The sequence below is a fragment of the Tyto alba genome, unplaced genomic scaffold, assembly GCF_018691265.1.
Source record: "Tyto alba isolate M040663 unplaced genomic scaffold, T.alba_DEE_v4.0 Super-Scaffold_39, whole genome shotgun sequence".
NCBI lineage: Eukaryota > Metazoa > Chordata > Aves > Strigiformes > Tytonidae > Tyto > Tyto alba.
In genome coordinates this window covers 1,775,356-1,797,872 of record NW_024881314.1, presented here as the reverse complement: position 1 = coordinate 1,797,872, position 22,517 = coordinate 1,775,356, and the positions used below count along the sequence as shown (strand labels likewise).

The window sequence follows — 22,517 nt, the reverse complement described above, 5'->3', positions numbered from 1 at the left end:
TCTGATAGGGAGGTAACACCCACACCCTCTTTAACAAATAAAAAAAATAGTAGTTTTTTAGATGGTGACTGATGGGAAAGTGGCTGAGAACTAACACCCCCTCAAAGAGCTCTGGAGGCTTTTGCTGAAGGTGTAACCTGTTAGACCAGGACAGAGAGGGGACGATTCAGTGGGACTGGGGTGAGCATTCCCAACCTCTTCTATCCTTACGTTTTGGGGGGGGGGGGGGGGGGGGGGGGAATAAAAATCAAAACCCAAGCATTAACAGGCTTGTTAGAGCTGCAGAAACCACCTGCAAGTGGATGTGGTGAAAGACTTCCATGGAGAAACAACCTGGCCCAGGCTCAGCAGCAGCCTGGGGGGGATGGTGGGTCCAGCAGCACCCCAGTCCTGCCCAAAAAGCAGCGTTCAAATGGCTCAACGTGTACAGCTTAACATCAGCGTTGCTGGAGGTTGCTGACAGGCTGAGGGGCGCAGCGGTGTCATTGGGTTCCTCCAGCTCCAACCACGGCCACGGTGGACTTGGCTGATCAACTGAGAGGTTGAAATGCTTTCATTTTCCCCCCCCACCCCGGGGATAGTGCTGGAGGGTCTGCTGGCTGGGGCATCATCACGGAGGATCAGTGGTCCAGGACCTCAGGCAAACTGTGGGATGGGAAAGGAAGAGCCCTGGGTCACCTCCCCTCGGTGCTTGGGGCCAGCGTCCCCGAGGAGGCTGGAGCTTGGCTCCCTGTTCGCAGAGAAGCCCCGAGCTCCCCAGGTGAACTGCTCGAGGGAAGGGTCCACGTCTCACACTCTCACTTGGAGAGCTAAATTAAAACCATTCTTTCCAGCCACTGCAGTGCAGAGTTCTGACGTTCTGTGAGCGGCTCGCTATTTCAGGGGGAGGCAGGCAAGAAAAATCTGAAAAACTTGAGAAACGGGGAAAACCGCAGAAAAGCCCAACCACCCGCACCCCGACCATGACGGGGTTTGCTAGAAGCCTCTGAGCACTTTGCTCAGGGTGGCGCTGGGTCCCTGTCCGCGTGTCCCTGCAGCATCTCGGGTGGGACACATCCTGCCCGCACCTGCGGCCGCCGCCCGACACTGCTAAGCTGTCAAAACAAACGCGGGAACGAAGCGCGCGCAGCCTCCAAATCCACACACAGCGGCTCCCAGACCCAAGCAGAGCCTGGAAATTCCCCCCGAGCTGGCTGGGAGCTCCAGCAGATGGGTTTTACGAGCCCTGGAGGAAAAACAACATCTAGATGAGCATCTCTAACTGCCTGTAAACACACACCAGATGATGCAGGGACAGATGAAATGGGACAGAGATAGGGATGAGAATGGAAAACTGAAAGTGGGGGGGGATGGCTGGGGATGGCTTGTGCTCCCCCAACTGGCTGCTCACCTGGCTTCTTTCTCTTCCTCCTCCTCCTCCTCTTCTCTGCAATGACTCCTGGCTTCTAATTTTGTATTTACTCAATGTGAAGCAAACAAAATTAACCAGCCACTGTCCCCGAACCTTCCTCATCCCAGCTGGTCTCTGCTCCCTCCCCTTTTTCCCAAGCAGTAGGATGAAAGCAAGTGAGGGGCCTTCCACCTGCTGAGCCTTCTCCAGAATAGGGTCCCCACATTAGCAACCCAAGGAAAAAACAAACCCAGCTTCCTCAGGCCATCGCTCATGTCTGTCTGTCCCCAGTGATATCACTGCCAGCCTCGGTACCCCAAGGCGTGGGGCACATCCCTGCCCTGAGCCAACACCATCTGCACCTTGGTCCCCACCTGGTGTGATCGTGGAAGCTCTTTTCTGGAGATGGAGCTGGCTCGGGCGTGGGGCTTATCCTGCGGGGAATAACTGAGCTGCAGATTGGGGGGTTTTGCTGGTGCAGGAGGTAGCTGCAAAGCCCCCCCTGCCCCTGGTGCACCCAGGGCTGGAGGCAGCTGTAAATGTGCTCTGAGCAATGCTCAGGATGAGCAGAAGTGAAGCAGGTGCTGGGAAGGGGACAGATGGGGAGAGGAAACCAGCAGTAATTTGGCACTAGGGTAGCAAAAAAGGGGCTCTTTAAAGCTGGACTTGTGTAACTGCAGGTACAAGCCAAGCTGGATCAGCAGCTCTTCTTGCTGCTTTCAACGCCGGGGTAAAAAGGGCCATAAGCAATAGGGCAGGACTGTGTGTTACCCTTTGCAGTTCCAATCAGCACGGGGGGCTTTTGCCTGCTCCGGGTTGGCTCTAAAAATCCAAACACGGGCTGAAAAAACTGTCCCAGGGCACACGGCGGGTCGGGGAGCGCCGGCGGGGAGCTCGCCCTGCACGGGGAGGTGCGGGAGGTCAGGGCTGGAGCAGGACTACAGCCCGCATCCCTGCCAGGTGCTCAGCCCCCTCACCGGATCAGGCCTGAGCAGAAAGGAGCCAGAAGCAGTTGGAAAGAAATTCCTTGAGCATAACTGGCTAAGCACAGAGCACACCCTTATCAGCACCCGTAGGCGCCAGACGCTGCAGTGCACACAAAAGGCAAAAGGCAGCCCTTGCGCCGAACCAACTAGTTTTAATATTTGCATTTGGTAAAGCAAACTAATAAATCCCCATGAGTTTATCCGTGCTTCCAGTTTGTATTTATTAGGAAGAATGACAAGCAGGTTTTCCTCCCGGTCACACAGGTAAATAGCAAGACAGCTCCCACACCCTTCCCCTTTTTCAATGGCCTGGCTTTCCGTTTGCTCGCCGTCTCTAAACAAGCCAGGACTATACAACCGACCGACACTAAAGGCAACCGGCCTTTGAAGTAAATCTTAGTTATGAACTCCAAAAGGTCCACAGCCCAGCACAGAGATTCCCCCCCCTCCATCCCCGGAGCGGGGTCTGCGGCCGTGGGGCCGGAGGACGGGCAGCACCGGTGCCCATCGGCAGGTCAGCACGGGCTGGGATTAACAGAGGAGCAGCTCCCAGGCAGGGAATTGCTTCCAAAGAGGATGCTGCGGGGTGAGCACTGGCTGTGGCATCGCCGGTGTGCACCGGGGAGGGGGTGGCAGGTCTGAGTGACCCAAAAACCTCTGCCTTCCCCGTGGGAATTCAACCTCCTTACACCTCAGCTCTCCTATATGGCCACGCGGAGCTGAAGACAAGAGTTTGGCCCATGATGAGGGCAGATGCAGGGAATACAGCACGTGGCAGCACCGTGGCAGCCAGCATCACTTCTTACACACTCCCTGGGGGGGGGGGGGGGGGAACCATCACTTGAGGTGTCTCCCCAGAGCCATAATCTGTCTTTTCAGCAGGAGAGGTACGCTGCGGCTCCCCAGCAAGCTGAGACAATGGCTCTCACAGCTAGCCTGAAATCCAGGTTTGACTCATGGGTGGGAACCCTATAATTTGCCCGAGGACTGCTCCTACGCACTGCTGCTGTCTGGGGCACGGCCCCGGCTTCCCCGCAGCTCTCAGACCTGGGAGGAGAAACTACCAGGGAGAGAGTTCAGGGGAGCTCGGGGCGCCCAGTAACACCAGCATAACTCCTGCTGGTTTGCTCGCCAAGGGTCCAGTGCGCACGGAGGAGCAAAGGCACCGCGTGCGGCACGGTAACCACATCCGAATCCCCTCCGGCGAGCGCCGGATCCACTTTCCACGCAGAGAAAAGGCAGAGCAGAGTCACCCTCAGCCGTGGACCTGCCTTGAAATGAGCTGCAGCAAAGGACGGACCATCACCTCCATCCCTCACACCCCAGGGTGGCCGTGCGCGGTCAGGGCTGCACTGGCAGGCGGGTACCAGCCTTGGCCACCCCCTCCTCACCCGCGCCTCCGGGGTCATTTCACCGATGCAAATGAGCTTGGCATTGGCTTCGTTAGGGTCTTCCAAAACCCGTCACTACCAAACCAAAAATCAAGTGAAGTTCCATGCGTTTCTGGGCTTTGCTGCTCTCTGACAGTTTTGCCCAAGGGCACAGCACGGTTCGTAAACTCTCCGCAGTGCTCCTGAGCTGTGTAATGGATTTCAAAGGAAAGGACCCAAAATTCTGTGTTTTCTGACCAGGTTTCTGTAAGTTTGTCCCAGTGGGGGACTCACTGTGCAGAGAAATTAAGTCAAAGCTACGCAGAGATCCTACCAGTTACAGCAGTGAGTTTGACATAGTCACCGTGGCTGCACACTAAACACAGCTATATTGAATACAAGCCCATGAGGCTACTGTGCTTTCCAGATGAAAGGACACTTTTTTATATAATGGTCTAAATCTTAAAAAAAAAAAAAAATAGTAAAAGGATATTTCCATTACATAAATATCCTTTTTATGTTGTATTTGCACATGGCACCTTCTGGTGCTTCGCATCAAGTCTACAGGGTGGGAAGGAACACACAGTCCAGGGACATGAAACAACACGATTTAAGGGAAATTAATTTGCATTTCAGTCACTTTTGGAGCAGGAGGCATGCTAGGGGTGGCTCGCCCGGCCATGCAGTCGGGTGGTGTTGGTTAAGGGTTGCAGAAAGGGAAGGGGGAAAGGACAGGGGAGAATTTTCCTGCAAAGCAAAGGCATTAAACTCTTGGCCTGGCTTCGTTAGGGCAGAGAAGTTTGCCAAAGCGCTGGTTTCCTGTACAATCAAACGCATCCCCCTCAGCAGCCCCGCGATAGGGCCATGATGTAAGTGTGGCTGAGCCAAGGCAAACGGAAAAGAACATCGAGCACTCACAGAGGCAACGGGTTTTATTAAGAAGTTTAATTGTTTCTGAGGGTGACATTTTCCCCCTGTCTTGACATTCCCCTCGCTGCGGTTTGGCATCCCCCGCTCCTGCGCTGGGCTCCACGTGGGATGTGCCGGGGCCAAGGGTGCTCAGCCAACTGCGGCAGGAGGACCCCCCCCCCCCCCGGAGGCCACCCAACACCCCCGGCACAAAATGAGACTCTGCCAGACAGTTTTAAACCCCCGGGCACTGCGATCACCAACTCAGCTTCCACCCCAAGGCTCCTCCGAAGGCTTTCGCCCCTCCAGCTCCCACTGTGCGCATCGGCACTTTGCGAATGCCACGTGCTTCAGGCTGGGTCCAGCCGTCCTCACGAAAAGCCCAAGACCCCAAAAGGCATCGAAAAGAAGAGTAGAGGGGTAAAAAAGGAAAAAAATCCACAGCTGATTCCTTGGAACCGGGCAAGCACTTGGTCCTCCACAGGGAAAAGCATCGAGCTACTGTTTGACCCAAGAGCACTTCGCCATCCATCACCAGCACTTCCCAGCCAAGAGGATAATTTCCAAAGCCCAGCAGAGAGCAGCTAATTAAGTCTTTTTGGCTCCGTGTGGGAGTCAGGAGCGAGGTCAGAGCCGGGAGGAAACCCCCCTCGCCGGGCTGGGGACGTGGTGGAGCCCAGCAAGTATACAGGGGCAACTGGTGGGGAAGCTGGTTTTGGCAGTGGGCGTTGGGTGGAGGAGAGCTCACCGCAGCCCCTCGTGCTCCGTCGCTCCCCGGCGAGCTGAAGGCGAGCTGCTGGTCCCTGCTGTCCCTCTCTGCATCCTCGCAGCTGAAGTGCCCGTCCCCGGGAGGCTGCTCCTGGGTGTTTTGGTCACGATCAAGTGCTGCAGCGCCTTGGCTGTCTCCTCTCAGGTCCCCGCACCCTGAGCCTTCACCACGGACCCTGTGAAGGAAAAAACACAGCGTTAAAGCAAGGTCCAAGCTGGTAGGCAGCTGGTTGTGACGAAGCAAATTGCGATTCCTCTTTGTCACCAAATTCAATGTTTGGAGCTATGTGTAAAAGAGGAGATGCGTGCACCAGCAAGCCCCAGCATCTCCCCTAAAAGCAGCTTTTAGGTGCCTTCGAGCTCACCGAGGGCCCCATGCTTTGGAGGATGAAGCCCTTCCCAAGTGTTGGGGCCGGCGGGGACCCGTTGCAGCTGCAGAGTCCGCGTCTAAGCAGGCGGGGAGGAGCTCTCCATCCACAGCGCCTCTCGGTGCCGGCTGAGCCGCCCGCGCCGCCATTCGGGTGTCGAGAGCGGAGGATGTGCCGCCAACCTCCCTGGGAAAACCAGCGTTACTGAGCCACGTCGCTCCAAAGACCCCAAAAGCAGCAGGAGCCCCAAGGCTGGGCTCCCCCGGGACCAGGAGACATCAGATCAGGGTGCGGGATAGCGCGAGGGTGGATAAGAGACATAGCCGGGGGCTGATGGAAGAAAATGAAACGGCCATTTCCGTGCGGCGGATAAAACAACGGCATCTGGGAACGCAGAGGGAGGGAGAGCAGCTCGTGGGCTGCGTTACGCGGTCCAAGGGATGGGCAAGTCGCTGATTAAACATCCCAGCGCCGAGCTGGGACGTGGGGCGACCGCCGTGCTAGCACCAAGGATTGCCCGGGGGGGGAGTGCTCCCCACGGGAGGAACGGGCAGCTTGGCCTCAGCTCTACCTCCTCTGCTTACCAGGGAGGTTGCAGCCGCCCCGTGCCCATCCCCGTGTCCTCACTGATGTCCTGGGCGGCCCCAGAGAAGCCAGCAGAAAGGGGCGCCTTTTCCCAAGCTGCCACAAACGTCTGGAGGGAAATGGGGAGAGGAAAACACAGTCTGAGAGCAAACACTGTCACCAGAGTGGGAATGGATCTCATCTATCTCTTTCTGTCTGTGGGCTCCTCATCTGCAAGCTCTCAAATGAGCTGCAACATACTGCAGGATCCAAACTCCACCGTTAAGCGTGGCACAACTAGCTCCCATTTGGCTCAGACAAGCTCTTGGCCCATTTGGGGAGATTAATCATTTGCTCTCCTCTTTGATTCTCACCCTGTTCACTCCATAAGATCACTAAACAGCTTTTCTGCCAAGCAAACCCTGCCTGACTCCCCGTCCTGCTCCAGCATTAACTAGGGGCACACAGAAAGAAGGGTAGAGATTTATACTCATTTATCGTGCCACACTTATCATCTGTTTGCTTTGGACTTCACAAGGAATATGCAAGCAAGATTGGCACCTCCAAGCCAAGTTATCACACCCTCAGTGATACCGTGTGGAGGTATAAACCAGCTCCCGTGCCCCTTCCCAGGGGAAAGCCTGACAATCAGCTTTGGGCTTTTTGGGAAAGAAAGAGCGCAGCCTCTCCGAGTTTGCAAAATGCTGTGCGCAAGTGTCCCTGGCTCTTGTAAATGTGTTAAAAAATAAAACCCTTTAAGAGCTTCCAGATGTTCTGTTTATGTTGTGGTGTTACCCAGCTCCATCCTCAGGAGGCCAATACACAGCCTCAATGAAATCACAGCAGCCAAGGGGGACGGCAGGGGGGAGTGGAGGAGGTCCGAACCCTTTTCCTCCTCTTTCCCCCAACTTCGCCTGTTAACTCCCACGCTGCTGGCGAACGCGCCGAGAGCGGCTGCAAATCCTCCCTCCTGCTCCGAGCGTCTCCCTGCCTCGCCAGCACCCCTGGGGTTTGCAAGGCACTAACCCCAAACGCCCAGGCTCTGGGGACAACTGCACAGCGAGCTCTGGGACAGGGCAGGGCGGTGCCACCCCAGAAGCACCCGCCGCCCACCGAGAAGCTCCGCAGGGTCCAACCCCACCACATCCAGCTTCCAAACCACCTGAGCGGACCCCGAAGGTCTACCAAAATCTACCGGCTGGCGGCACGAAGATGTGACAGGGCAAAAAAACCTTAGTCGAGGAGCCCTGGGCGTGTGTGTGTACATGGACGTGTGTGTGCGGAAAGCCCGGCTCGGGACTCTTTGCACAAGGCGTTGCAGGTCCAGCGCGCTGCTTTTGAAGTTCCCTTGAGTGAGCTGCGTGGCTGGTAGCAATCAAAGCTCCATAAAGCAGCGATATCGCAGCTCTGATGCGTTATCTCCCCGCCCTGGCAGGAGCGGGGAGGGAAGGAGGGCAGTCATTTTTGCGGCTTATTTGAAAACGTGTTAGCGGCCGGAGATCAAAGGCGCTTCCTGATGCTCTCCACCCCGGCGAAGCCCTTCGGTCCCTCCCGGGGCCGGGATGCAGCCGGAGCACGGCAGCGGGGTGGGAACCACCACGCAGGTGCAAGGCTGGGAGCACCGGGCACGGGGGCTGCCGTGGGGCATCCTCCTGCCCGCGTCAGGGGTGTTTGTTAGCACGGCCTTACTGCGGGGATTAGGGACGTTGGTCGTTGTCACCCTTCAGGCGGGGAAATGGAGCCCAGGCGGGTTCAACGCCGTGGGGGTGCCCCAGTTTAACCACACGCCACAGCACTTAGTTTTGTCCCGGAGACACCCCCGATGAAGGACCGCCCTCCCCAGACCCTAGTGACCTGAACAAACCCCGCTCAGGACAAACCTCCCTCCTTCCCCACCATCTGCACATCCCCCAGCACTAAACCTACACACAGAGAGGAATATCCCAGGTGCAATTTATTTTTTCCCTGGGCCGGCTGCCTCCCACAAAGCCCATGCTCCCCAGCGAGGCATCGTCTGCTTCCCCGCGCCCTGGACCGCTCCGGCCCCGGGAGGACCAGCAGCAGCAGCACAGCCAGGCCACACACTGCGAGCCCCGAGGCCACCAGTGCCTCCTGGACACCAGCCCCCGTGTTATTGTTGTCCTCTCCCTGAGCCCATCGCAACACCCCAGGAGAACAGGGGGGGATATATCAGGTGCTGGAACAAGGGCACAAGCTGCCTCCATGCTCAGCAGCAGCCCGGAAAGAAAAGTGCATCCACCCAGGGCAAAAAGAGGAGGCGGCACTGGGTTCGCATTGCAGCAAGAACGATGAGCATCTGTGCATTTGGAGATGGGGATCTGCCTCCTGCCCCAAACACGTGCTTGCAAGGAGCACAGCAAAGCGCAGGAATCGAAAAGGGACTTTTGGCTATGGAGGATGGGAGCATCGCGTCTACAGACAGCTCAAGCACAAACTGTGTGGGCAGCAAAGCCAAACAGGAAAGGAAACCAAAAGGCAGGGAAACGATTCTGGCAGCGCTCACGTAATGGCTCGCTCAGCGCTCATACCTCCCTGCTGCTCCCTCTCCCGGGTGTCCCTCCCTCGGACCCCTCGCCCTGCTCAGACATGCCCCAATTCCACTTTTACTGTCAGAACGCTTCCCATCCGAAGGGCTGGATTTAGAAAAATGCAGCTAGGGAGCTAGAGCCTGTTTGCGGGAACCGGTCCCGGCGCAGCCGCCTTAGCACCTCGTTGAGTTGTCCCTGCACGCACAGCCAGGCGAGGCTCGGCCCGGCCCCAGACCCCTGCGAGGGGAACGGGGACCTGGGCACCTTAAGGGACCTGCAGAAGGATGGGGCTTCAACCCTGCCCACCCTGGTTGGCCTTACCCCTTCCAAACTTCCGAAATGTGGAGGTGGGGGAGGACGGGGGTGAGTGGCGGCAGGAGGGACACGCAGGGTCGTGCCGTGCCCTTCGCATCCCAGCCAGCGATTTGATACCGGCTTTAAAGCCATTTCCAGTTTAGAGATGCAGGTTTATTCACATGCCCCAACGTGCTTAATGACCAAAGTGCTCTTCAGTGAACCCAGAGATGGATTGTAAAATAAAGTCAATGAGGCAAGTGGATTAAAGAAGAAAAAAAAAAAAAAAAAAAAAAAAAAAAAAAAAGGCAAAAGATCTGAGAGAGATGAAACGGACCTGTTGAATCACAGCCTGGGCCTGCCGATGTGCGGTGTCCTCCCGCGCAGGGGACAGCCAGATCTCTGGCAAAGGGACCCCCTGCCACCACCGTCCCCCCCCCGCCAGGCAGGTGGGAGCAGGGTGTGACCCCAGTGCTGCTGGGGGGGACCCGTCCAGCGCTCTCTGCTTGCCTGCACGTGTCCCACCTCGCACGGGGCTCCCCGCAGCTCGTTCCTCCCCCCCCCCGTCCTACCTGCCAGCTCTGCCGAGCCAGCCCCGCTCCGCAGCAGGGCAGAACCCACCCCGCGGCCACCGGCCAACAGTTATTTTCAGCAAAAGATGGAGTTTTGACAGCGCCGTTAACTAAGCCGTGCCTGAAACACAGCGGGGTCTGCCCACAGCCCGCTTGGCAGCCAGGACTGGGCCTTTGCACGGGGCCTGCCCCCCCCCAATCCCTCCTTGCACCCTGGCAGGATGCGACCTTTCCTGCTGCGCGATGATTCCCAGCAGCATGCCACGGGCACGCAGCCCCCCGCCTCCTCCAGCTCCGCCGCCACGCCACGGCCGAGGGTGACAACCCCGGGGAGGTGACCTGGCGTGGGAACCTGGGATCCTTGGGGAAAAAAAAAATTCTTGCGCTGCTGCCCGCTCCGTCACCCGCGTTGTGCCGCATCCAGGTGCGTGCAAGGATGTCCGGCACCCCGGACTAAAACCGCGGCCCCCGGCCGCCCGCTCCCACGCAGTGGCTGGGCTCGGCGGGGGGGCTCGGTCTGGTCCTGGGGACCCCTAGAGTCCCCGGTGGCATCTCACAGCTCCATCTGGTGGAAGCCACACATCGCATCCACGACCCACCCGGCATCCCTGCCACCGGGCTGGGAGGGCAGGCGTGGCAATAACCCACCAGCACTGTCCCACCGGGTCCCCTCCTCCAACGCAGGCACCGAGCCCCAGCCCGGGGTCCCACGGAGACCCTCGGGGGGGTGGAGGAAAGGAGCCCGGCAGCGATCAGCCCATGCGACCCTGTCCCACACTGTCCCCACCCTACAAATGAACACGGGAGATTTCAGCATCCGGAACTGCATGGAAACCACACTCAGAAGGGATCATTCCCATAAGAAAGCCGAGCGATCCCCAGGAAAAAGCGCCGGGGCGGAAGGGAGGGATGGGGGGGGAGCCTCGTGCTCCCCAGAAAACAACTTCTCCCATCTCCCCATCCTGCCTCCTCAGACATGTCTTCAGAGCAGTGTCTCACTCAATCTGGCTTTAAACTGGCTCCAAAGGAGCCCCCAGGCTCGGCACAACCCTTCGACACCGCTGCAATGCAAATGAGCCTTCTTAAAACCACCAGACTCTGTTGCCAGAGCCAACCTAATTCCCGGAGTTTCAGTCCAAAGAGATTATCTTCGTTTACCAACCTAAGCATGCAATACAAAAAGCCTTGCCAAAATCCCAGACAGCCTCAGAAGAGATGTCATTAAACCTCCTTCGGCTAGAGGAAGCGAAGCAAGTGTTTTGTTCCCATGCCGCCCTTTCTGGTAACGTGTTAATAAATAACCGTGGCCCAGCCGGGCGCTGTCAGCTTCGCGGCGGAGCTGCCGTGAGTCACCGACGTGCCACGGTGCAAACCGCCGCGAGTCAGGGAGAGACGGTCCCTTTACCCAAACGCACACCGACGCGCTCGCCAAGCCCCAGGGGCTGAGCGGGGGCTGCTCGGTGCTGGCCCACCGAGGGGTCAGGCTGCATGAGACACCCCCCCCACACACACCCACACACACACACCCCCACCCCTCAATCCCGGCTGTTCAACCCCAAAATAGCAAAAGGGGGACTTGTCCAAAGCTCGCCCCGAGATGCAACACCCTGGAAAAATGCGCAAGGTTCTGATGAGCGTTGGGGCGAATTGGCAGAATTCCGGCTGGCGTCTGCCCCCAGTTGTCACAGCAGCCTCCTCGCTCTCCAGAGCGATGGAAGGGGAAGGGGCTGCGGTTGCCAACACGCCCCGGGGTTGCACCCCAGGGCTGGGGGGTCCCCGGGAGCCGCTGCTGGTTGCCAGCTGGGAATGGAAGCGGCCCGGGGGCAAGCGCTGGCAGTGGCTCAGCCCCCCCCCGCCCCAGGGATGCAGCATCTGCTGCGGCCCAAAACATTGCTCCCAGCACCAGGGGCAGGTTTCCTCCTCAAACACCAGCCCGGATCGACCCACTGAGCCCTAAACACATGCACTCACCCTGGAATAAGCGAGGCTAAAAATAGAACTCTTCACCCCCCCTAACAGAAACACCTCTGACAACTTTCTCCTTGCTCACATACTCCAACCTGTTCTGCGTGTGCCTCCTTCTCTGGCTCTTTCTAGCAGTTTTTCCCCACAAGAAAAGGCCACTCTTTAGAGCAATGTGTCACACGGAGACTGACAGGCAGATGAAAGAATGAAGAAAGTCCCATTCTCCTTCATTTTTGCAACAAGGCGATAAGCACAGAACGATGTCAGGGCTTGGACAACACGGACTCCCAGGAGAGGCTGCAGGCAGGTTTCGGGCAGGCTCTGGCACCCGATGACAGTTCTGCCTCATTTATTAAAAGCATCCCCCAAAGTGATAGCCCTCTGACAGACTGATCGATGGGCCTAAGCAGTGAAACGATGTTCCCTGAGCGTGAACTTTGTCTACCTCCCAGCATTTTCGCTTCTCCTGCCGGAACTCCAGCAGTCCCCCACTGCGGGCAGACAGGAGCCGAGCAGCTACCCTTGGTTTACTGCCATCAGCGGGAGCTCCTGGTGATCCATCTGATCCCTGCGCTCTTCCAAATGAGCTGGAAGGCTTTTCCCCCTCCTCACCAAGAGCCAACCCTGGAGCCCCCCCCCCCCAGGGAAAGGGGATGCCCCAACCACAGAGACCACGTCCCGACGGACCACGGGGCGATCTCCAGCGCAGACACAAGGGCTTCCCACAGCCCCGAGCAGCCCACTTCCCCATCAGCTAAATCCTCCTTTATTAGCACCAGACTAATTGAGCCTTAACCCCCAAATGCCTTAGGATCCCACTTAAATCCCGTAGCGAGCTCTTCCCCATCGCAGGCTGCAGGTGTAATCCACCACCTCGGCTGCCTCCCCGCATCCTCCCCGGATTTGGGCACTTTGATACCCACCGGGCAAGGCTGCCGTTGGCTTCGCAGGCAGGGGATGGACAGATCTGCCTGAAATAACCCCCCCAGCAGACCGGCAGAGCCCCGGGAGAGGGACCGAGTGCTCTCCCCTTCCCACAACAGCCCGCTGCCACAGCAGAGCTGCTCTCCAGACTCCCCCGAGCAGCTCCTTCCCATCCCCTCCTGGGCTGTCACACCAAAAGAGCCACAGACGCCAGCAGAGCATCACGCAAAGGCACAAAGCAGCCTTTGCTCTCCACCAGCACAGTATCCCCCCTGTATTTTGGGGAGTCTAATCCCAGAGAGGGAGAACGGGGCACACAGACCCTGCATTCAGGCTCCTCTTGAGCACCCTGGGGTCTCCTTCGAGCAAGACCTCCACCCTCTGCCTGCTCCAGCAGAGGTAGAGGAGGGCAGAGGAGCTCCTGGACATGCTGGATGGGACAGGACAGCACTGCAAAACCAGCCCAGGTGCATTAATCCCAGGATGAGACCCCCCCCTCATTCCTCAAAGGCAGTTTGTGGCTGCTGAGCCATCCCCCGTGCCCTGCCCAAGCCCTTTCCTGGGGCTCTGAATCCCCACATTTGGGCAAGAGGGGCCCGAACTCCCACAGCTCTCGAGACAGGAGTTGTACAAACTGCCCCAGGACCTCACAGCGCTGCCAACGTCCCCCCTGGGCTGCTCTGCGGCACCTCCCGCATCCAAGCAGGGGCAAGCAGGAATGGATCCCCAGGATAAAAGGGATTCTAGCAGGGTACTCTCCTTATTTTCACACACCTCTCTCCACTCCTGCCCCGGTGCAGGGATGCACTGGCTCACAGGATGGGAAAAGCGCTGCAAAACCTCCTCGCTTGGCTCCAGGGAGGCGATGGGTTCGGCCACACAACCCACAGGGTCCCATCCTGAGGATGAGCTCTGCTCCCCATCGCCTGGGGATGTTCAAAGTCCCCACATCTGGGTCAAGGTGTTTTCTGGAAAGCTTTGAATCAGGGAGTGAACCCAGACAAGGGCGCAAAAGCTCCCCCGGCTGCAGCCCTGCCCTTGCTGGAGGCAGGATCCCTGCCACCACCTTCCACCCTCTGAGACCGGCCCCACCGGGGAGGGTAGGGTGGGAGGTAAAACCATCCAGCTGCACATTTATTTTGCAGCTTTGAGCTGATTTCTATCCCAGGGGATTACCAATTTAAGCAGTGTTTTTTCCTGTTCTGACTCTAAGCTGATTAATTCTCTGGGCCCTCTCTCTCCCCCGTTTCCCCCTTTGCTTTTGCATGAAAAAACGAGGATATGAAATGCCAGCAAAGCGTGCCAAGGCCGAGCCAGGCAGGGAGAGCAGGACCAGAGCCGCCCAGTGCAAGCCAAGCAAAGGGAGGATGCTCCCCCAGCGGGCCCGATCCTGCCTCCCTTACAGAGCCATCAGCTCTCTTGCACTGGCTGTGCGGTCAGGTTCAAACCACAGCTTTACAATCTTTATCTTCTTAGCGAAAAGGAACGGATATCCCCGAGGGAGGGGAGAAACCTCCCCGACCGCTGATCCCAGCCGGTCAGGGTGAGGCCCATCAGCACCAGCATCGCTCTCCCGGTGCGATGGAAACAACTGGCTCGTACCAGAGACGCTGGCCAGGGACTCATCCAAGAGCAGCGAAACTTGCCCTGGCATGATCCAGCCGCCGCTTTCCAAACGCAGGAGCCTCCTCTCCCAAGCGCTGTCGCTCGCGGCGGCACGTAGCCCAGCGAGCCCCACGACCCGCCGGGGTTTGCTGCTCTTAAAGAGAGGGCTTGGGCAGGCTCTGGGATGCAAAAGCTGCAACTCTCAGGGAGCTTGCAAGGTGGTGGCATCGGGGCATGTCTCGGCTGAGGTGACACGGGAGCTCGGGGACGGGTTTCGATGGCACAAGCCACATCCCGTCACCCCACCCCACCCCCCCCCCCCAGCACCACGACTACAAAGGGGCTCCTCACCCATTTGGCTCTAGCAGGCAGGGAAAAGCAATTTTGCCTGCAGGGTTTCCCCACTGGAGAGCCTGGTCCCTAAGGGGAGACAGCTCCAGTCCTCCCCCTCCCCAAAATCCAGGGCTAAACCCAGCTTTTGCTCCGGTGCTGCTCCATCACACCCAGCTCAGCCAGCTGGATTAACCCTTTGCCATTTTAGGGCAGCTCTGCAGCCACGCTTCCACACCCCCTCAAAATCCAGGTGCCTTCCCATGGGAGCCACCAAACACCGACTCATCCCACCACTCCTCTCCCCACGGTACCACATCCACAGCATCCCCAGCTCCATCGAGCCCCAGCACCCCTGCGCTACGGCTGGAGATCTGTAACAGCAAATAATCTCCAATTAATTGCCTAAAATCACAGAGCAAACCCAGAGCAGAAGCCAGGTATGCCAGAACATCTCTCACACACAGATGCAGGCAGAGCCAGCTCTGGTGTATGGCAGGAAAGCCCAGAACACACCCGTCCCTATAAAAAGATAATTATACAATCTGCGGCGGTAAATTAGCACAGCAAAACACTGTTTAATTCTTACAATGGACCTCAACACCGGATCAAGAGGTAAAATTACCTCTCACCTGCAGTGAGATGGGCCCCCAGGTCAGGATTAGGGCTTATTGCTGAGGCAGGGTGGGAAGCTTCAGCGACTGCCCTCACCCAAAATTTGGCCTTTGGAGAGGAGCAGACTTGGACTGTTTGTCCCTTCTGGATGCTTGAAGCTGGAGAGCAACAACAAAAGTCCTTTATGTGCCTAAATCAAGGCAGAAGTCTGAACCATAGATTCATTGGTCTTTTGTTTTCAAACGGTGAGGCATAAAAATTGGGGCTCTTTTTTTTTTTTTTTTTTTTTTTTTTTAATTACTGCATTTAAATAACTTCCCTTTAAGTGGAACAAAAAAGATGGATAAAACAACCAAGTCTCTGCAGCCGGCCCAACCCAACCCAAGGACATGCAGCCAAAAGAACAAAATAAACCCTCTCCTTCAAACAAACACACAACTCAAAAACCATCTCGTCTGAGTGTCCCCTGGGTGTGTGACAAAGCCCTGCCATCCCCCCAGGCCCTCCTCATCACCTGCTGATCTCAGCCTAAAAGAGATACAGAAACGAATCCCCCCACCTCCTGCCCTGCGGGGCTTGAAGTGAAAGGGAAAAAGTGTAAGAAAAAGGTCTTTGTTTTAATTCAAATTTGTTGAAAGTGGGGAATGCTCTGAGGGAAAAGCAAGTTTTTAAAAAATAATTTTAATGGACTTTAAAAAAAAAAAAAATGTTTTTATTACGCCCCCACTAACACACGGCCATTGCTGATCATTCTGCAAGTGAAACTTAATCTTGCGTGGCCGCATTTGGGACTATTTGGGCTTGGCATCACCCAGGGACGCCGCGTCGTGTTTCTCGTGGGGGGTAACATCCATCGCTGAGAGACAACGTGGGATTGCTGCACTTGCTGCGTCGGGCAGGAGAGCTTCAAAATTCAGTCGTGGGATGGGGAAGGTTCAAGGTGAGGGTTTCGTGACCCCTGAAAGTCCCTCGGGACTGATCCCAGCAGGAAGGAAAGCCAGCAGCACCCGCCAGCCGGCCGGGTGACCTCGGCAGAGGGCACGCAGAAATGTACTTTCTGCCGAGCGTTTCCTAGAATTAGTCAGGAATTTTTTGAAACTGTTACTGGCTGAGAAACACCAACTGGTTGAAACTTAAACTTGATGCAGGAATATAAAAATGTAGGTCAGGGAAAAAAAGCATCCAAGTGAAAAGCTCCTTGTTCCTCGGTGCGACGCCTCGTCCGACCGGCCCTGCGGTGCCGTCCCTGGGCGAAAGGTTTGGGGAGGGCTCCCTGAGATGTGTGCCTGGAAAATGGCTCAAACCTCAGGGTTTTTACAGGGCAAAGCAGCCGATCCTGCGGTGCCTGCGGACGGAGGGCACTGGCGGTGCCGCTGCGGTGGGGCTCGCGCTGCCAGGGCACGCTCAGCCCGCCCCGGCTTGCCCTCAGCCACAGGGCAGACACGGATTTTGTACAATTTCGACGTCTTTCCCAAGTCATTCCAGGTACTCTGCTGCTCAGTTTAAAGCACAAGACTGCAGCAGAGCAGTTACTGGGACAAAATCAGCCTGGCATTATTCATCATGCCCTGGGGTAAAGCAGGGAGGGGAAAGCCAAAAGGCAGAGATTTCCTGACACAACATTAAATGCAACCAGAGCAGTGCTACCCCTCTCCTCGAACAGCATCCTGATGTTTTATCCCCAAAACCACCCTCTAGCTGGGGTATGAAGGCAGGGAGAGTTTCATGTGCCCCGTTAAAGAGCCCAAAAGCACCCCAGAACCAACTAGGGTTTGCTTAGGACAGAAACCCTGGTATCTGAGACCCAAACCCTGAGAGCAAACAGCAGCGATGCTGCGCTGACCTCTGGGATAAACCCCTTCGGCTCAGGCTACCCAGCCTCACAAGCATCTTCTTCCCCTCACTGATGTCCAACAGAAGATCCACGTAGAGACAGATTTTCGGAGAAAATCCACCTGCCAGAAATAAATGGGATTGCCCCAGCAACCATGGGGTGGCCCCCCCAGCTCTCTCCCCTCCCGAGCTGGGAAACAGCTGATCCCTTTTCAACATGTCCGTGTATCGTAGTCGTAATTTACGGGGGTAATTTAAGCACCCGCAGCCGTGCCTGCGTTCGGCGCCCGCACCCGCGCCAGCCCCTGAGCTCAGCCCCCCGCGGCAGCCGCCTCCTGCAATTTGATTTTTGTTTGCTTTAATTGAGAAAGGGGGGAAAAAAAAATTAGAAAAAAAAAAAAAAAACACACACACACAAAAAAAAAAAACACAAAAAAAAACCCCACAACTTTCCCAACACACACACACACACACACCCCCCCCCGGTTTCATTTTTCAGGTGCCTTGATTTATTGATTGGCCTATTCCCTTTTAACAGGCTGTCCCCACCGGAGCTGGGGGTGTTTCCTGCGGGAAGGCTGCAGACACTGCGGCTCGAGGAGGGCACCTCCTGCCCCCCCCCCACTGAGACCTGGTCCCCCAGCATCATCACTTTGATTTGAGGAGGAAGAATGTCAGGTGCAGCTGCATCCCCCTCCAGATGCTGCTGCAATCGCCGTCCCGAGCCGGTCGTGGTCCAGCCCTGCTCCCCCCGCCTTTGCAGGCACCTTTCAGGTCTCTGCTCCCAGTTCCCAGCACTCCGACAACAAAAGCAAGTCTACAGCAAAGCAACCTTCCAAGAAAGATATTTTCACATGATAGTGAAAGGACTGCAAGAACAAAATATGATTTTTTCAATGCTACACCCACTCCTACGTTGTTTTAAAATCTATCCTCTCTCCTCAGAGACAAAACACTGCCAGTGCTTCAAGAAACCTGACCACTGGTCCTGCAGCAAAGGGGTGATCCTCGCCCCGCGCTCACAAGCATCACACTGACAAACCCCACAGCATCGCACCTGAACAGCCGAGGCAGCTGAGGCCCCTGGAAAGTTTGCAAGAGATGCTTTAGAATTTATGTATGTGCTTGAACTTCCTCGAGTTCACTTCATTTTGGAATATGGACACGCGCTTCTGCTTATAATATAGAAAATTAACGGGGCTATGCTTTCAGAGGTGTTTTTTTCTCCAGGTTGTAACCACTCTCTTTTAAACACCTTGGAAAGCCCGAGCAGCACTGAAGGTGCCACAACACCACGGCAGAGCCGGGACCGGCACCGGCCTCTCGCAGGACGCGGGTGAACCTCTCACACCCGTGAGGTCCCCCCCTTCCTCCTGGGTGCCGTTTTATGGTTAAAGCCACCAAGCTGAGGTTTGGGAGGGGAACCCCGGGGGCAAAACAGCTTCATCCCAGCCCCATCCTTAGGGCAGGCGATGAGGGAAACCCGGCCAGCATTGGAGGAAGGTGAGATGAGCCTGGCACTGCCCAGCCTTCCTCCCACCACCACCCTCCTCCTCCCCCGGCTCCCTTTGTTGCCTTGGGCATGATCCAGGGCACGGTGCCCACGAGGAGAATTCCCCGAGAATGAGATCTACCTTTCATTTAATTAAATTTTTCCTTTTAGATCAAATAAGAGGACTCTGCCCAGCCAAGGAGGAGCAGAGCTGGCCAGCCACCAAGCCCTGAGCCTGCTGGGTTTTCCCTCCCAGGTTGGAGGCAGAAGCTGGAGGAGAGGTTGACCCAGCATCTAGGAGGGTGCTCAGAAGAGCAGGAGACCTTTGGGTACATGACCAGGGAGGGTAAGTGGAAGAAAACGCATCCTTTACTGACGGCGAGCCACATGCAACCCAGCTAACCTGTCCCACACGCTGGGTTGCTGAGGGCAGAAAAGGACTCAATGAAACGAGTCGTGTGGGGGACAGCCCCTGTGGCTTCCCAGCTTTTCACCAGCTTTATGGTCTTTCTTCTGCAGATTGTCCCTAATTGCAGACCTGGACCTGGCTGTCACAGATCCCTACCCCGTTAAGAGAAGCTAGAAAGCACACTGCAAGGTGGGGGACCTCGAGCAACAAGAGTAAAGGGGGAAACTGGAAATCCACCCTTACCTGCACCCCTTCACCAGCCCCTGTGACAAGGGGGAGACCCACCAGCTCCAGACTCCCGCCCTTCAAGGCCCCTTAAAGCACCTCCGGGGAGATGGAGATGCTAAAGCAGCTCCTGCACCCCACGGAGGAGCGGGTGCGTCCCCCAGCTCCCACCTGCCCACTGGCACAGCTCCACCAGTTCAGACTGGGTAAAACTGCTCGAAGCCACGTTTTTCATCGGCGCAGCGAGCAGGCTTGGCCTCTCGACAACCAGGGCTTTTTTAAATAATATATATATCAGTCTAGCTACGCTGCTGGCTGAGCCCCAGATGACTGCAACTGGGGCCAATCCCCAGGATAAACACAGCCTACCTGGATTTATAAGTGCCAGAAGCATGTAGGCACCATGCACGATCTCTTATATAAACAGCACTGCAAAAACAGCCCTGAGCACTGTAGGAACCCTTGTAGTACGCACGGTACACGAGATGAAGTGTTTGGGAACATTAATGCAACGGATCCCCAGGGGTGGGGAGGAAGATGCTTTCCCCCCCTCCCCCGGCTCCTGCCTGCCCCAGGCATCAGCCTTAAAGGCAACCCCAAGCCTGAGGCTTGGTCGGAGGAAGAGGAGGGTGTGCTGCAGCCCGAGATGCTCTCAGCCACCCAGGGGTCCGGGATGTGCAGGGGGAGAAGCCCCCAGCCCGCCTACGCCTGCTGGGGAAGGTACAAGTGATGCTGGGCGGCCAGCTCAGCAAGGGGATGGGATGCAGCTGAACAGGCGAGTCGGACCCAGCCCTCTGGCTGGGCACAAAAAAAAAAAAAAAAAAAAAGCTGCAGAAAAAAGCCACGAGCTACGGGAAACCCGGGACTGAGGTGTCCTACACGCTGGCTCTTGCCCGAGGCGCAGTTGCTCTGCACCCACACTTGCAAAATGAGCGCTCCTGGCTCCGGCACCGCTGGTCCTCGCAGTAACGCTTCGGCTTGCAGAGAGAGCAAGGAAAGATTCCTGCCCACAAAAAACCTCGCAGGCAGGTGCAACAACTCGGGCTGTGCCAACCTTTTCAAAGCTATTTCAAAGACCCGTGCTTCCCCACCTTTTCTACCTGCGCTTACCCTCTAACCCTGCATTTTCAAGCCAGCCGGCAGCTTTCGGAGGGTTAAAAAGGTGTGTGCACCCGCAGGGCTGGGCTCCCCTCCCTCCTCGCCCCTCTTCCCGGCATGGACTTGGAGACCGGAGGCTCTCCAGATTTAATCTCCAAGACAAACATACCGTAGCTGGAGCCTGCTCCATTTGCACTTAGACCACAGATATTAAACAGCAGCAGGCAGGCTCGCGGCTCGGCCCACCTCGCCCTGCAGCAGAGTTGCATCCCCCCCCCCCCCCTCCCAATTTCTTCCATCCATGCAGTGTCAGTGAATTGTCCTCAGCTTTGCAGTGAAGCTCTGAGGGATGGTTTGTAACTGGGAGTGAAGAAACCCCCACCCCAACACACCCCTTCCGTGTCCCAGGGGGGGTCTTTGTGGCAGGTGAGCCGCTGGAGCTCGCCCAGGGTCCCCCCTGCCCGGCACAGCCGGATGGATGCGGGCCGGAATGGAAGAGCAGCATCAAAACATCAAACGTGACCACTGGTGTGGCTCCAGGTGCTGATCCAGTAAGGGCCACGCTTCGGTGTTTTGCAGAATTAAGGCCTTGACAAGCTGCTTCATCTCAGAGAAGCCACCGTTTCATTTCCTTTTCTCCCGAGACCCTGGTGAGGCACCCAGAGCCACCAACTCCCCCCAGCAAACGTCAGGAGGAGGAGGAGGCATGGACGCTGCTAGAAGACACTTGACACAAACCAGCGGTCTGTACATTGTTCAAGGTAGTTATTAGTGTGGTGAGGGTAAAAATCTCATGTCAGACCAGAACCTGGACAGTCTTGTTTGGAAGAAAAGGAAGGAAAGGGTCTCCAAGCTATTTGGCAACGGGAGCCTTCCAGTAAACATTTATCTCACATCTTAAGTTTCAGTTGGAAGTTGAGAGATTTGGTTCATTTTCCACAGGGAAAGGGAGAGGGGAGTCTGCCAGCAGAGCGAAGCTGCCAGAGCTAGAGGAAGAACCAGACTAGGCAATCCCAAAAGCCACCTTCTGTCCTTAAAACCGACAGGCAAAAACCTGGTTTGCGTGAATTCAATCTGCTTCACTCCGTGCACCAGCCTTCTGGACGCTGAACTTATTTCACCACTGAGAAATGTATTTTCATGTAACACTGTGGGACTTCCAGGAGAGAATAACTCACCTAACCAAGCTTAGAGCCTCCACCGCAGCCTGGAAAACAGGAGCTCAAATTAGCTCCAAATGGGGTGAAAAACTCAAGATCAGCCCGGAGCTGGCACGGGAGAGCACGTAAAGGGCCCGATGGCAATCAGGATCCCAAGCACCATGTGCCACTGCCCTAAATCCAGCTATAAAATTGCTTTCTGAAGATGAGGCATGGATTAATTACACACACACACGCACTGATGTTTTCATGAAAAAGGCTATTATATAAAAATTGTGGGAGCAATAAAAATATAAATAGTCCTCAAGGCACCACAAAATGATGCCATTTTAAGTGCATTTATTTTTTCCTTGAAATCTGCGGGGTGGTATTTAAAGATGAAGGGAGGAGGAGGAATACGTGCTGCTCTGTCCAAACACCAAACACCCCGCAGAGCTCTGGTGGTCTCCCGAAGCCAGCCAGGGGCTCCAGATCCCCCGTTTAATGACCTCTCCACACCTTTTATGTGCCACCCCACTGAAACACATCAAGCATTTCGCCCCGGCTGCAGCCCACGCGCGGTGGCTACCAGCACCTGAGAAACGCCCAGCTCCCCCCACCCAAAAGGGTTTCTCAATATTTGCCTTTGCGATATCAAAAGGTGGCCACGGCCTGATTCCTGAGGTGCTCGGCAACTCGCTGGTGGTCCCTAAATAAGCAGCCAGATGATCTCACACCAAACATCCTCAGGTCCTTGTGGGCAGGCTTCATGCAGACCACAGAAACCTTCAAACAAGCCCTCGGAACAGGGGAGGCACAGTTCCCTCCCAGCCACCAGCCTTCTCCAGCGGGGTCCACCCAGGGGGACATTTCTCAAAGTAAACTCAGTGTTCTTGGGGTTTGCCCAAAATACGAGGCAGGCAGGACAGACAGGCGCTGGAAAGGCAGGCGAAAGGGGAAGAAGGAAAACCCACAAGCCCTGCTGCTCCATCCAAGTCACGAGTCCGGTGAGTTCCCTGTGGTTCGGTCAAGGGGAAGAGGATTTTTCCTGGATGGTACGATCCCCCTGCTCACATCTCCTCTCAAGCCCAAGGAGGCAGACAAAGACAACA

The 22,517-nt window shown here is 56.4% G+C and overlaps 1 protein-coding gene across 6 annotated transcripts in view; it reads right to left on the bottom strand.

The window, feature by feature from the left end:
- Nucleotides 1-4,660: 4,660 nt before the first annotated feature.
- The window catches only part of LOC116964086, a 57,825-nt gene continuing 39,968 nt past the window's right edge, over nucleotides 4,661-22,517 (bottom strand). For 5 of the 6 annotated variants that reach the window (XR_006166332.1, XR_006166333.1, XR_006166331.1 and 2 more), the window contains one exon: nucleotides 4,661-5,599. Coding sequence is in view for 1 of the 6 variants with exons in the window: in XM_033002608.2 (XP_032858499.2) it covers nucleotides 4,912-5,599; nucleotides 6,376-6,557 (870 nt within the window). In the remaining 5 variants the exon portion in view is untranslated. Of the gene's footprint in view, nucleotides 5,600-6,375; nucleotides 6,616-22,517 lie in introns of those variants that run through there. The other variant, XM_033002608.2, reaches the window with a different exon arrangement.